The sequence below is a fragment of the Equus przewalskii genome, chromosome 3 (genome assembly GCF_037783145.1).
Source record: "Equus przewalskii isolate Varuska chromosome 3, EquPr2, whole genome shotgun sequence".
In the NCBI taxonomy this organism is placed as follows: Eukaryota; Metazoa; Chordata; class Mammalia; order Perissodactyla; family Equidae; genus Equus; species Equus przewalskii.
In genome coordinates, this window is record NC_091833.1 from 22,434,336 (window position 1) to 22,448,990 (window position 14,655).

The 14,655-nt window shown below is 36.5% G+C and overlaps 1 protein-coding gene across 6 annotated transcripts in view; it reads left to right on the forward strand.

Moving 5' to 3' along the window:
* HYDIN (HYDIN axonemal central pair apparatus protein) overlaps positions 1–14,655 on the forward strand; it is a 335,558-nt gene that overhangs the window by 23,493 nt on the left and 297,410 nt on the right. For all 6 annotated transcript variants that reach the window (XR_011537986.1, XM_070612302.1, XM_070612303.1 and 3 more), the window contains exons 2-3: positions 8,044–8,201; positions 9,981–10,106. Coding sequence is in view for 5 of the 6 variants with exons in the window: in XM_070612302.1 (XP_070468403.1) it covers positions 8,067–8,201; positions 9,981–10,106 (261 nt within the window). In the remaining variant the exon portion in view is untranslated. The remainder of the gene's footprint in view (positions 1–8,043; positions 8,202–9,980; positions 10,107–14,655) is intronic.

The following is a 14,655-nucleotide window of genomic DNA, read 5'->3' on the forward strand; positions in this document are numbered from 1 at the left end:
GATTTTTAACAAGACAACTGCTTTGTGCTTCGGTTTGATGAGAGGAGGACATTCTGTTTCTATTCTGTTGAACTAGAACGGTCAGTTTCAGTTACAGCATACCTTATGAATACATCTTTTCATACTTGGGGTAAATCCTCCAGCAGAAGATATCTATGCATCAAAGAATATACACTGTTTTAAAAAATTGCCAAAATGAAGTTACTGATTTACATTCTACCTGTAGCGTATTAGAGTGCCCACCTTCACAGCATCCTCAACAATAATGAGTTTTGCCAGTCTTTCCCTCACTTTCTTGCAAAAAAACAATTTTTTTGAAATAATTATAAATTCACAGGACGTTGCAAAGAAACACAGAGAGGTCTCAAATACCGTTGACCTCCTGTTTCCCCCAGTGGTCACATCTTACATAACTATAGTATAACATCAAAACCAGAAAATTGTCACTGGTATAATATATGTGTATAGTTCTATGTCAATTTATGGCATGTGTAGATTTCTATAACTTCCACTACAATAAAGATAACAGAAAATTCCCTTATTAGGTTCACTGATAGCACTAGAAACTGAACTCATAGCTTGTAAGAAGTGAAAACCGTGCTATTAGCAAATTTTCTCTTGTTTACCCCAACTTTGTAAGTCTCAGGATTTTACCTGTCATTTTATTTCTTCTTTGTGTGTCTATTCTATCACCACGAGCATCTCCTTTATTGTAATCCCTACCCTGCCACCACCATCAGTACCATTCTTAACCCCTGGCAATCACTCATTTGTTCTTCATCTCTATAATTTTCTCATTTGAGCATATTATACAAGTGGAATCACACAGTATGTGACCTGTTGAGATTCTCTTTTTTCACTTCTTTATGTCCCTGAGATACATCCAAGTTGTGGCATATACCAATAGTTTTTTTCTTTTTATTGCTGAGTAATATTCCATGATGTGGATGTACCACAGTTGTTTCACCATTCACCTACTGAGGGACGTTTTGGTTGTTAAGGCTGCTTTGAATAACCATGCACTGGTTTCTGTACGGACGTAAGCTGTCTCTGGGCTAAAGGTCCAGGAATATGATTGTTGGGTCATTTGATAAATGTATGTTTAGTTTTCCAAGAAACTGTCAAACTGTTTTCTAGAGTGTCTGCACCATTTTACATTCCCATCAGCAAAGAGAACCAGTTTTTCTGCGACCTTGCAAGCATTCGATATTGTCACTATTTTTTAAATTCCTAGAACATTGTATTAGATATCCATATAACGCCCATTTCAAAATATCTTAACGTAAACTTTAAGTAAACAACAAAGTTTTACAGAATTACTATAACTCATTATCATTTTAGTTTGAAGAATTGCTTACTGGAGTTTTTTTAAGTTAGAGGCCTGGTTATACTAACAGAAAAATTTGAAGTTACTGGTACTATTTTTATCCATATATGTAAGAGAATAGGAATTCTATGATGTATTTTTAAAAACTTTATTGTGGTATGATTGATGTACAAAAAAACCTGCACGTTTACCATATACAATTTGATGAGTTTGGACATATGCATATACCCGCGATACCACCACAACCATCAACATAATAAACATATCCATCACTTCCCAAAGTTTCCTGGTGTCCTATACTTAACGTGAGATCTACCCACTTAACACATTTTTAAGGGCACAATGCCGCATTGTTTAACTATAGGCACTCTGTTGGACAGCAGACATCTGGAAAGTATTCATCTTGCACAACTGTTTTTTATTTTAACAGTTTTGACAGGTGTGTGCTATTTTTTCCTCGTGGTATTAATTTGTGTTTTCCTGATGGCTAAATTGCTCCGGCACTATTTTTTTAAAGGCTGTTTTTCTTCCATTGAGTTGCTTTTGCACCTTTGACGATAATCAGTTTGGAATGTTTGTGTGGGTCTGTTTCCGAGTTCTCTGTTCTCTTCCGTTGATCTACGTCTCTTCCTCTGCCAAGACCGTGTAGTCCTGGTTACTGTAGCTGTTTAACAAGCCCTGAAATTGATAGAATAATTCTTCCCACCTTATTCTTCCTTGTCAGATTGTTTTAGCTGTTAAAGGGCCTCTACCTTTCCATATAAATTTTAAAATAAACTTATGTCTAAAAAAACCTCAAAAACTTAAAAGAATTGACATCTTTACTTTCTTGAGTCTTCCAATCCATGAATGCACATCTTTTGCTTAGATATTCTTGGGTTTTTTTATCAGCACTTTGTCATTTTTAACATTCAAGTCCTGCATATGTTTTGTTCAATTTTACATCTATTTCTTTTTTGAAGGGATGGCAATTGTAAGTGGTATTGTATTTAAAATTGTAGTTTCCACACCTTCATTGCTAGTATAGAGAAATATGAATGATATTTGCGTGTTTATCTTGTGTCCTGTGACCTTGCCGTTCTCTCTTGTTAGTTCTAGGAGGTTTGTTGTGGATTCTTTGGGAATATCTATGTAGACATTCATATCATCTGCAAATAAGGACAGTTTTATTTCTTGTTTTCTGCTCTCTATTCCTTAAAAAAAATTTTTTTGTGCTTATAGCACTGAGTAGAACTTCCAGTACACCATGTCTGATAGCCATGATGAGAGTGGACATCCTTGCCTCGTTCCCAATCTTAGGGGAAAGCATTCAGTATTTACTATTTAGTATGGTGTTAGCTGTAAGTTTTTTGTATATTTTATTATGTTCTCCTATATTCCTAGTTTCTGGGAGTTTTTATCATGAACGGTGTTGAATTTTGTCAGATGCTTTTTCTGCATAAATTGATATGGTCATTTAGCCTGCTTATATGATGATTACACCAAATGAGATTTGAAAATTGAACTAGCCTTACATTCCTGGAATTAACCCACTAGGTCATGGTGTATAATTCTTTTTACATATTCTAAATAATTTGTTAAGATTTTGATAATATTTTGTTAAAATTTTTTTCATTAATATTTGTGAAGGATATTAGTTTTTGTTTGTTGTACTTTGTCTGATTTTGTCTTAGGCTTCATAAAATAAATTGCAAAGTGTTCCTTTCACTTCCATTTTCTGGAAAAGATTGATAGAATTGGTGTTAATACCTCTTCAAACATTTGCCAGAATTTTCTAGTGAAACCATCTAGGCCTGGAGATTTATTTTTTGGAGTTATAAAATTATGAATTCAATTTCCTTATTAGTTAAGTTATTCAAATTATCTATTTCATATTAAATTGTGGTAGTATGTGTTCTTTGAGGAATTGAAGAAGCAATTCATTTAAATTGTCAAATTTATGAGTGTAGCATTGTTTATAGTATTCCCTTATTATCCTTTTGATGTCTGTATGGTTTGTAATGATATCTCCTGTTAAATTCCTGATATTGGTAATTTGTGCCTTCTCCCTCTGCTAGAGGTTTGTCAATATTATTGATTTTTCCAAAGAACCAGATCTTTGTTTCATTAATTTTCTCTATTACTTTTCTATTTTCAATTTCATTGATTTCTGCTCTTATCTTTATTATTTTGTTCTGTTTGTTTGCATTGGTTTTATTGTCTCTTCTTTTTCTTTTTCTGGAGTTAAGAGCTTAGATGATAGATTTGACTTTGACTGTTTTTGAATCTAAGTATTTAATGCTATGAATTTCCCTCTCAACACTGTTTTAGCTGCATACCACAAATTTTGAAATGTTGCATTTTCATTTTCATTCAGTTCAATATATTTTTGGATTTCCCTTGAGAGTTCCTCTTTAACTTATATAATTTTTATAAGTGTGTTGTTTAGTTTCTAAGTGTTTGGAGATTTTCCTGTAATCTTTATGTTGCAGGTTTCTAATTTGATTTCATTGTGGTCAACCAGCACCCTCTGTATGATTCCAATTCTTCTAATTTTCTTGAATTTTGTCTCATAGCCCAGATTATGGTCTATCTTGGTATATGTTCCCTGGACACATGAAAAGTGTGTACATTCTGCTGTTGTTGGGTGGACTGCTCCATAAATGTTGATGAAATCCTGGTGGTTGATTGTGTTGTTGAGTTCCTCTATATCTTGCTGATTTTCTGTTTAGTGGTTCTATCAATTGTTGAGAAAAGGGTGTCGAAGTCTCCAACTACAATTATGGATTTGTATAATTCTCCTTTCAGTTCTATCAGTTTTTTCATAATATATTTTGAAGCTTGGTTCAAATCACATATTTTTTAAGTTGTTTGCTGCATTTACAATTGTGATTGAGATTGCTCTGTCTTCTTGGTAGAGTCACCCTTTTACATTAGCTGGTCTGCATTCTTCTCTCCACCTTTCAGTCTTCTTTTGTTTATCATGTATGAAATGTCCAGGGTTTTTGCTATATTTGGCAGAAGGAATAGGGAAAAATATGTCCATTTTATGAGTAGTGGAAGTCCCTTGACAGTTTAAAAACTTGATTTATTATATTAATATCTTTACCTATGAAAAATTTAAAACATGCCCCAAAGTGGAGAGAATATCATAATCCAGCTTCAATGGTTACCAAGATTTTCTTATTCTTGTTTCATTTATCCTCCTCCCTCACACACCCACATACCCACACCCACACCCACATTTTTTCCTGGAGTGTTTTAAAGTAAATCTCAGACATAATTTCTCTTTACCTGTAAATACTAATAGATTTAGTATCTCTAACAGATAAGAACTTTCTTTTAAAAAATCATACACACAGTATCATTATCCTACCAAAAAAACCCCACAATAATTATTTCATATCACTATTGTTCATTTATTGGAATCATGATCCAAACAAGGTCCACTCTTGCATTTGGTTGGTACAACAGTCTTTTAACCCATAACTGTTTCTCTCTCTCTCTCTCATGCTATTTATTAGTTGAATAAACTAGATCATTTTCCTATAACATTTGCCACTTTCCAGATTTGACTTAATTGTATTCTTACAGAATATGCATGTTCCTCCATTCCCTGTATCTCTTGCAACTTGGCTAATAGGTATAGAGGCTTAATGAGATTTGGGTTTAGATTTTTCTTAATACTTCTACATAGGTGGTGCTGTGGACTGCATCATGTCAGGAGGCACATTATACGTCTGGCTTTCACTCTTTTAGTGTTAGATTGATTTCGAGGGCTCAGGTGTTGTTGGCCTGATTAGGTCATTATAAAGTTCTTCAGCAACATCTTCCCTGACGGTTTTAGCACTGATGATCCTTCGTTTCATTAGGGGCTGCAAAATGGTGATTATTTTTCTGTCATTTCTTCTGCATTTATTAGCTGAAATTCTTCTATGAAGAATAATTTTTCCTCATTAACTATTTGTTAACTTACAATGCAATTTGTAAAAAAAAAATGTTCAGGATAAATGGCTGATTCTTCCCTTTTATTATTTCCAAAATAATTAGTTTGATGCCCTAGCAACTTCCAAAGGTGACCAATGATTTTTTTCGTATCATTTGAACTCAGATTTTTAAAGACTAATCAATTACAGCCTTTTTTCTTGGTGCTCAAATTGTCCTATCTTTGGTGAATGGAGACTCCTTCAAGTTGCTCTGAGTCCATTAGATACAACCCCAGTAGCCTTTGATAACGTCCTTGTTTTGTGATATAATAGAAGGTACCAAGTTCATCGTATACCTTTCATGTCCCAGAGCTCAAATTACCCTTTTCTCCAAGGAGCTGTGGTTTCTTTTAGTGGGAAATGGTATTTAGAGACTATGAGATGCCCCTGGACTGTCATTGCTTACTGGCCTCTAATTGCTTCTGGGTTCTTTCAGTAGGCAGGTTATTTAAAAGGAGAAAATATCATGAGCTCATACTCATATTTTCAATTTAAATTTAAGAGTATAGGGTTTCTTAATATCAGAACTTCTTTGATTTTATACTTTTTGAATGCTGAAATGCTTAGTCCTAACAATATTGATGTAACTACTTGTTTTTAAAATATTATTACTAATATTATGATCAACGATTAGACTACAGTTGACATACTATGTTTTAAGGTCAGTTGGAACAGGTGTTTTCTCTTTGTGGTTATGACACCAACAAGGTTCATTTGTTTCAGTTTGTTTTCAGTTTTTAAGAATTGATTTCTTTTCTTTTTTTGGTGAGGAAGATTGGCCCTGAGCTAACATCTCTTGCCAATCTTCCTCTTTTTGCTTGAGGAAGATTGTCCCTGAGTTAACATCCATGAAGAACTGATGTTTTAAAAGTGTTTTAAAGTTTATTTTTAGTAATTCTACTGAGATAACATACAATTCATCCATTTAAAGTGTACATACAATTCAACAGGTTTTAGTATACTCACAATCATGTGAATATGTACAAACATTCCCACAGTCGATTTTAGAACATTTTCATCATCTCAGGAAGAAATCCCATACCTTTTAGCTATCATTTCCATCCCTTTATCCCTCCCAGTCCTAAGCAACTACTAATCTACTTTCTCTCTGGAGATTTCCCTGTTCTGGATACTGCATGTGAATATACTCATAAAATATGTGGTCTTTTGTGACTGGCTTGTTTTACTTAGCATAATGTTTTTGAGGTTTTCCCATGTCTCTATGATACACGGGGGTGCTTCAGCCTCACCCCTGGATTCTGGGATTTTTCACAAAGCTGTCTTGTCTGTGGATAGTTGCCAGTTGGTCTTTGTGTAAGGGAGACTGAAGTTGCAAACCCCTTCTTTCACTATCTTACTGATATCACTTCCCATATTATTTTATATTGTAATAATTTTGTATATTACATTTGATCTGTTGTTTTTCTCTATTATGTCTTCTTTGCTTTTTCTAAAATTTCATTTGGTATTTAGGAAGATTTATCTTTATGTTCAGTAGTTTTCTTTGTATATAAACCCTTTATAGTGCCTGTGGGATCTGTTTCTGTATAGCACATTACCCCAAAATTAGTAGCTTCAGACACTGAATATTTGTTTTCTGACAGTTTCTATAGGTCAGGAATCTAGATGTGGCTTAGCTGGTGCCTCCTACTCAGGATTCCTCACATCTCCCCGTCAGGCTGTTGTCCAGGACTGTAGAGATCTCAAGGCTCAGCTGGGGCTGGCAAGTCTGCCTTCGAGCTCATTCCCATGGTGGTTGGCAGGCCTCCGAAGACCTGCTTCCAAGCTCTTTCATGTCATTGCTGTCAGGCCTAGACTCCTCACCACACTGACCTCTCTGTAGGCTTCCTGAGTGTCCCCACCATGCGGCAGCTGGTGATCCAAGGGAGAGAGCCAGGCAGTGCCCAGAGGGGATCAAGTCTCTTTCTACCTGGTCTCAGAAATGGCATCCCATCCTTGTGCCGTGTTCTATTTGTTAGAATACCTCAGTACAGCCCACACTCAGGGGGAGGGGGTTACACAAATATGGAAATGCTCGGAGACGAGGGTCTTTGGCTGCCATCATAGAGGCTTTCTACCACGAGGCCCTTACTCTTCCTTTATTCTATCTGGCTCAACAGTTTGACTCCTACCTATTACTTACGCAATTGTTAATGATCTTATTCTACTTTCAGCTTTCCTTCTCTTTTTTCCTTTCATTTTAAAATTGCATACTTTCTACTTTGTCAGAAAATATGTTTAAATTCTGTTCCTCTCGTCATGTCCTCAACTTCATTTTAATCTCAGCCCTACAATTAAATACGTGAAATGCTCACTGTCAGTGCTCTGCTGAAGTTCGTCCGTCATCCTCAAGCCTTATGCTTATTCCGTTTGAAGGGTGTCTTGAGAGAGAATGGTCAAATAAACAGGTAAAGTAGAAAACTACAAAGTATATTTATTGAGCAGCGTTCATTTGTTTATCTGGGGAAGATAAAAGTGCCAAAATGTGGGAACTGCTTGTAACTCCATGTCTTCCTGGAGCTTAGTCTAGAATCACTTGGTTTGTCTAAAAGGGATCCTAGACTTTGGGATAAAACCAAGTCTAGACTAGTAACAGGGAATACGTACTAATTACGCGGTTGTTCCAAGAATTTGATGTATTTTTGAAGATCAGTATTTTCTAACCCTTCCTGTATTTAAGAAAACTTTAAAAAATGTGACCAGAATTCAGGAATTAACTGTATTTATTCTAAAACTTTTTTTCACTTTCAGGTGAGCAAAGGAAATAACTAAAAATGGCGAGTAGAAGACTTGAGGAGTCCATGGGGGCTGTTCAGATGGGGTTAGTCAGAATGCTCAAAGGATTCCGAAGCAAGGTGTTGCCCCCTCTGAGTCCAAAGGTGGTCACAGAAGAGGAAGTAAACCGAATGGTAATGTATTAGAGAATTTCAGTGTGAAGTCCGTCATGCAGTCTCCTCAGGAGAATGACAGTTGCTACTTGGCATTCTCAGAATATCAAACGGAGAATTACTGACCGATAATATCAATTTAGTTAACATGGTAGGTTGCTGCAGAGCATAGACACCTCGTAAAGCCTGAGAAGTTTTTGAAATTATCTACATCAAAGTGGAGGCTTGACTTGCTTAAGTTAATCAGTTGAAGTGAGACTATGCAAGCAAATTATTAAAGTTTTCTAAGTATTAGGTTGAACCCTATGGGACTGTCATTTGTATAGTTCAATAACAGTCAAATATCAAAATTTCATAGGGTTTAACCTAAATAATCTATCAACTGTTGGTTGGCAAGAGTTATTTTTGCTTGTATATTTGTAGAACATAGAGCATTAATATAATGACTATATGGTATCTAGGAAAAATACATAATTTTTTTGTCGTTTAAAATAAAAAATATTTATATTTTTAATGAATTATAATGATTTGGTGAGAATTGAATTATAAACTACATACTATAGAAAATATCAATAACAATTTACAGTGTTAGCGGTAGTATTCACTACATTTTAGAAACTAGTCTCAAGTTACATTCCAATTAGAAAAATAAAATTTATCATGATTCTCTTTTATGGTGGTTATTATTTCATATTTAAAGCAACTCGACTTTTGCTTTTAAGACTTCGTTATTTTTATTTAAATCACAACAAAGCTGATACCTCTTAACATTTTAGTATTCTAATCTGGGTTCTAATCAAGAAGAGTTTAAAACAACAAACTGGAGGCTATGGTAGAAATATGCCTTTGTTTAAATAGATTCAACCACAGAAATTAATATTGTAGGGAATATGAAGAGCAACAATTTTAACCCAAGGTTAAGTGAATCAGCTAAATTATACACCTCGGAATGTTTTTAAAACATTGATTATGTTGCCACCAAAGATCACAATCTCCTTGCATATAACATAGACACTGGAACAATGTGAACATTCCAGAACAATAATAAGTAAATAATAGTGATTGGTCCTGGGTTATTTAAATGATTTTATTTACCTGATAGGTTACATTTTCTTTCTTATGACATTAGAAAGTGTTAAAGCATTTTGTGTTCTTGTTTGGTGTGTGAATATGCCTGGCTGCTGGACCTGACAATTGGCTTAGAGCTCTTTCAAAGCAAGGTCTACAGCACTTTTGTGATTTCTAAACAATTCAGACTCAATCCTAAGCAGTGTAGTCAGGCTTTCTAGACCCTTGACATTTTATCAGATCTCTTTAACCTGGTCTAACATGATAGGTAGACACCCAAAAGCTTTGCTTGTGTGTTCTAACTTCAATTGAGGAATAGAAGTATTTCAAACTCCTTAGCTCTGAAGCCCAAAGTGATTTTAGAAACTTACAAGTTTTATGCTTAGATGCTTCTTCTGAGCATAAATATTAAGCTCTTTGGAGAAGTTCCTGTGCAATTTCTTGACCCCTTCCCCCACCCCCATCCCCTGGGTTCCTTTGTGTGATTCCTTCAAAATCATCAGGAAACAGCAACCACGTGTCATTTCAAATTAGTGCACAAAGAGCTCAAAAGTGCACGTGTGCTTCTCTTGTATTATTTAGTTACCTTAAATATTTTATAAGAGAACTTAGTGGCATTCCAGAATTATCCTGAAAGCTGCAAACACAAATTATTCATTGCTGGCACTTATGAAAACACTTTTTCAGTAAAACCATTTATGAACCTTTGGCTCTTGTTGTTTTAAATCCTAGCTGACGCCCTCGGAGTTCCTGAAGGAAATGTCCCTCACCACAGAGCAGAGACTGGCTAACACGCGCTTGATGTGCCGGCCGCAGATCATCGAACTTTTAGACATGGGGGAGACAACGCATCAAAAGGTAGCTGCTTTCTGGCATACCTCCGTAGAAAATAGGCCCTGGAATAATGTGAACATTCTCGAGCAACAGTAACTAAGTCCTAGTTACTGTTTCTGGGCTGACTAATCCTTTACAGAGTTTTTGTTTTTAACATTCTTTTTCTACCTCTGTTGGTCTTGCTGTCTGTGATTTGATATGGAGAGAATTACAATTAATACAATAAGTAAAAATAACTTGTGACTAGTCACACTTCTTTCTTAGCTACTTCTGGACACTATTGTTTACAGATTAGAAGTACTTCCAAGAATGACATTTGCCAAGTCCAATTAAATTATCTTCTTAGCGCAAGAAATCCCTCCTTACCTGAGCTGTCATCACGAGGAAGGAAGAAGGCGGAATTGTTTATTAAAGTAGGCATTTGCTGTCTGTTCTGGCTCATTTCCCATAACAAATATACCCTTTTAGTCACTAAAGAATAGTTACTTTAACACGTTTCTCTATTCTAATGTAAATCACATATTCTAGGTTTTAGGAGCATATGATTATAAATAAGGTCTTATTTCTTACTTTTTAATTAGTTTCTTGAAATATGCCCTTCAGTTTTTATGCACAAATTATGGTGTGAACGTTCGTCAGTTGAACTGCTGGAGCTTAGCCTCCTCTCAAAGGGTTCCCCGGCCATTCCTGGGAGTTTTCCGAGTTGTTTCCCACGTCATGGATGAGTCCCTGAAGCTCTTTTGCTCTCAGTGCAATATTGCCTCCCCTGTCTAGGATACGCATAAACTTTGCTCTTCCTCTGAGCGCCGCTAGATCTGGTTATTCGTTGTTTCTTCTCTTCCCCATATCCGCCCTCGAACTTGAGGGCAGGGAACAGAGCTTTGCCCACAGCTGATTTATCCTACTTAAGGCTATTTGCTCCTTCCCCATAGCTTAGCTAAGACCAGACTGTGCGTGTTTTTCTGTGTGTACTGCTGTGTGTGTGTTCTAATGTACTTTGACTCCCGCCATGAAGGATGAGGAAATCGGCATACTTTCTACACCTCATCTTCTCTCCTCTGTCTTCTGTCAGCTCAGTTGCTTATTTTTACTTTATTTTCTGGAGTTTCTTTTGTCTCTTAGTTGGGTGACAGTCACCCTCTACTAATTTCTTCAAGAAAAGCTTATGGAAACTATATTTCCTTGGTTTATATGTTGGGTAATATTTACCTATTGCCTTTATACTGAACTGCAGATTTGTCAGGTATAAAATTCTTGGTCACTTTTCACCATAAGAACTTTGCAGGCATTTTCCTCACTGCCGTCCAGCTTTAAATAATGGTCTGCAGAACTATGAAGCCAGCTTGATTTTCCTCACCATAGAGACTTTAATCTTTTAGCTTGTATGCCCAAAGACTGTATATGCTTAGTTAATGTCCACTGATTTTATTAGGATGTAACTAAATTTTTCCTGAGACACCATGCACCTTTATTTTATTTCTAGAAGGCTTTTCTTGAATTCATTCATGCCATTTGTGGTCTTTTCTTTAGGAATATCAATTGTGAACATGTTGGACCTTCTTTGTCTGTCCTTCGACATGTTGTATTTCCTCTCTAATCCGTTTTTAGCTTTCTGTTCATTTCCATTTCATTGTAATTATGTACATCAGGCTATCCTCTGTGTCCTTTACTTTGAGTTTTGTGTGTGTGTTTATCTTAAAATTCATTCTTTAGTGTGACCAGTTCAGCATACCTGGTTGTCTCACAGCATTTGATGCAGTTAGTGTCTCTATTTAGTACCATTTTATTCACTTGTATCTCAGATACCACACTCCTTTGGTTTTCTTCCTACTTCACTGGTTGCTTTTCTAAATTTTATATATTGGATCTTTCTCCTCTTGCTGGTCATTAAATGTTGGGGCTCCCTAGCTCTTGATCCTTGAACCTCTTCTTTCTCTTCTGAATTTACTCCTTAGGTGACCCCTTCTAGGAACAAGGCTTTAAATTCCACTTTTTAATAATTATTTTCATAATTCTATCTCTTGCTGTAGACTATCCCCTGAACTCTGGATCATATATTCAGTTCAATGTATGATTGGCAGCTCAAAGTTAACATATTTAAGATCCAATTTTTGCATTCTGTTCCTTCCCTAAAGATGTAATTTTTCCTCTTTTGTTTCTTCCCTCTGGTGTATAGTATCCCCATTTATCTATTTTCTCAGGCCAAAAACCTTGGAGTCTCTGGTGCCTCTCTTTTTCTCACATCTTGTATGGAATCCAATGACAAGTGCTGTAAACTCTGCCTTCACAAATATCAAACCACTTTAATCAAACCACTTCTCACCACCTCGACCACCACCATCCCAATTCAAGCCACTATTATCTAGACTACTGAAATAGCCTCCCTGTTTCTGTTCCATCTCCCCATCATCAATTCTCCACAAAGAAGTAAGAGTGATTTTAAAAGATGTAAAGTAGGGGGCCAACCCAGTGGCATAGTGGTTAAGTTTACATGCTCTGCTTCAGTGGCCCAGGGTTTCAGGCTTCAGATGCCAGGTCCAGACCTACACACGGCTCATCAAGCCATGCTGTGATGGTGTCCCACATACAAAATAGAGGAAGACTGGCGCAGCTGTTAGCTCAGGGACAATCTCCCTCAAGCAAAAAGAGGAAGATTGGCAACAGATGTTAGCTTAGGGTCAATCTTCCTCATCAAAAAATAGAAAAAATTTATAAATTCGAACATGTTCCTTCCATGTTTAAAACCACCCAGTAGCTTCCTATTACCCTCATAGTTATAGGGTCCTGCCTCATCTGATCCCGCCTCCCTAATGGACCTCTTTTCCTTCTACTCTTCCCCAGCTCATTCTCTTCTCACTGAACTCCCCTCTTGCTGCTTTTCAAACATTCAAAGATAATTCCTACCTCAGGGCCTTTGCACTTGCTATTCCTTCTAATTGGAATGCTATTCTCTCAGATCTTTGCATGACTTGCTTTAGATCTCTACTTAGGTGTCATTTCCTCAGAGAGGCCATCTGTTGATTATCTATTGAAAAGAGCAACCATCCACATTCACTCTGTTTTCTTGTCCTGTTTTGGTTTTCTCCATAGCCTTATCATTGCCTGATCGTGTATTATTTTTTTATCTGTTTCCCCAAGAATGTCAGCTTCATGAGAGCAAGGGCTATGTTGGCTTCATTCACTGTGTTTGCTCAACATATGGAAAATGTTGGAAACTCAGCTAGTATTTATTGAGTGAACATATGTACGTTTTTATTGCTTATATTCTCCCTGGGCTCTTGAATATTTGCTTTACGCTCTCTGATTTTTTTTCCATTATGTTCTTTGAGTTTCTGGTGAAATGGTGCGGTTAAGATTTTCATGGCAAGACTTTTCTGTTAACTATTCTCCATTTGCCATTTTCTTTATTTTTCTTAAGTACTTTTGTGTGGATCCTGGCTCGATTTATCATTACAATTATTATCACCACTTGTCTTTGACAGAAAGACGCGATCTGTTTATAGACCGTCAATGCTGAGGCAGGGCCTGGGTGGTGTCCTGGACCAGCAGGAATTCTCCAGGATTCTCAGTGCAGCTCTTTATGAAAGAGGATTGTGTGTGACTGTGGGGATTCCTAGGATTCAGAGTCCCCCTCTTCTAGCCTGCCTCGTGACAGACCGCTTCCTATTAATATGTGTATTTGTGTTTCCCAAGTCAGCCTTGCCTTCCCCACTATTTCCTGGTGTGAGATGGCATCCAGGGAATTTCTTGTCGCCGTTCCTGTTATTCCAAACAAGCAGTTGGTGGTTTTGCCTCTCAGGATGTGCCGCCCGCCTTGGAGAGCTGTATAACGCAAGCCTCACCTGAAATCTGAAGTTGCAGACATTCTTGCTGGGCATCTTCTCTCGACTCTGCTTATTTATTGCAGGAGGGTGGGCAAGGGAGCTCAAGCTGCCAGTTACAACCTACGCAGAGTCCATCTCATATTTTAAGTGTCATTTAAGCAAAAATCCATCGTTTCCTCCTGCACTAGAGGGCCTTCTTTGTCCTGTATCCAGTGTCCGTATATGCAAAGGTCTGTTTCTGGACTTTTTCATGCCATTGGTCAGTTTGCTTATCCGTCTCCAAACCACTGTGTTTTCGTTGCTATATATATATAAGCCTTTATAAGGCTTTCTAAAAAAAGTTTTAAGTCTTTCTCTCTAGTAGAGCAAAATGCTTTGTTCTTTAAAGATATTTTCTCTTATTAATTTTCAAACGTATCTTGGCTAATTTTGGTTCTTTGCATTCCCATGCACATTTTAGAATCAATTTATCAAGCAGAGAGATATTGGTTGAGATTGCATTGTCTGTAAATTAATTTAGGAAGAAGTGATATCCTTATGATATTGGTTCTTCAAATCCATGGACATATCGTCTCTCTCCATTTCTTGAAGTCTTCTTTAATTTCTCTCAGTGAAGTTTTATAGTTTCCCCATAGAAATCTTTTGCATAGCTGTTGTTCTGTTTATTCTCAGATGTTTTTTATTTTTGATGCAATGTTATCTAATGTGATTTTCCCTCTTTTTAAAATTCTGTTATATTTATTGAGGAG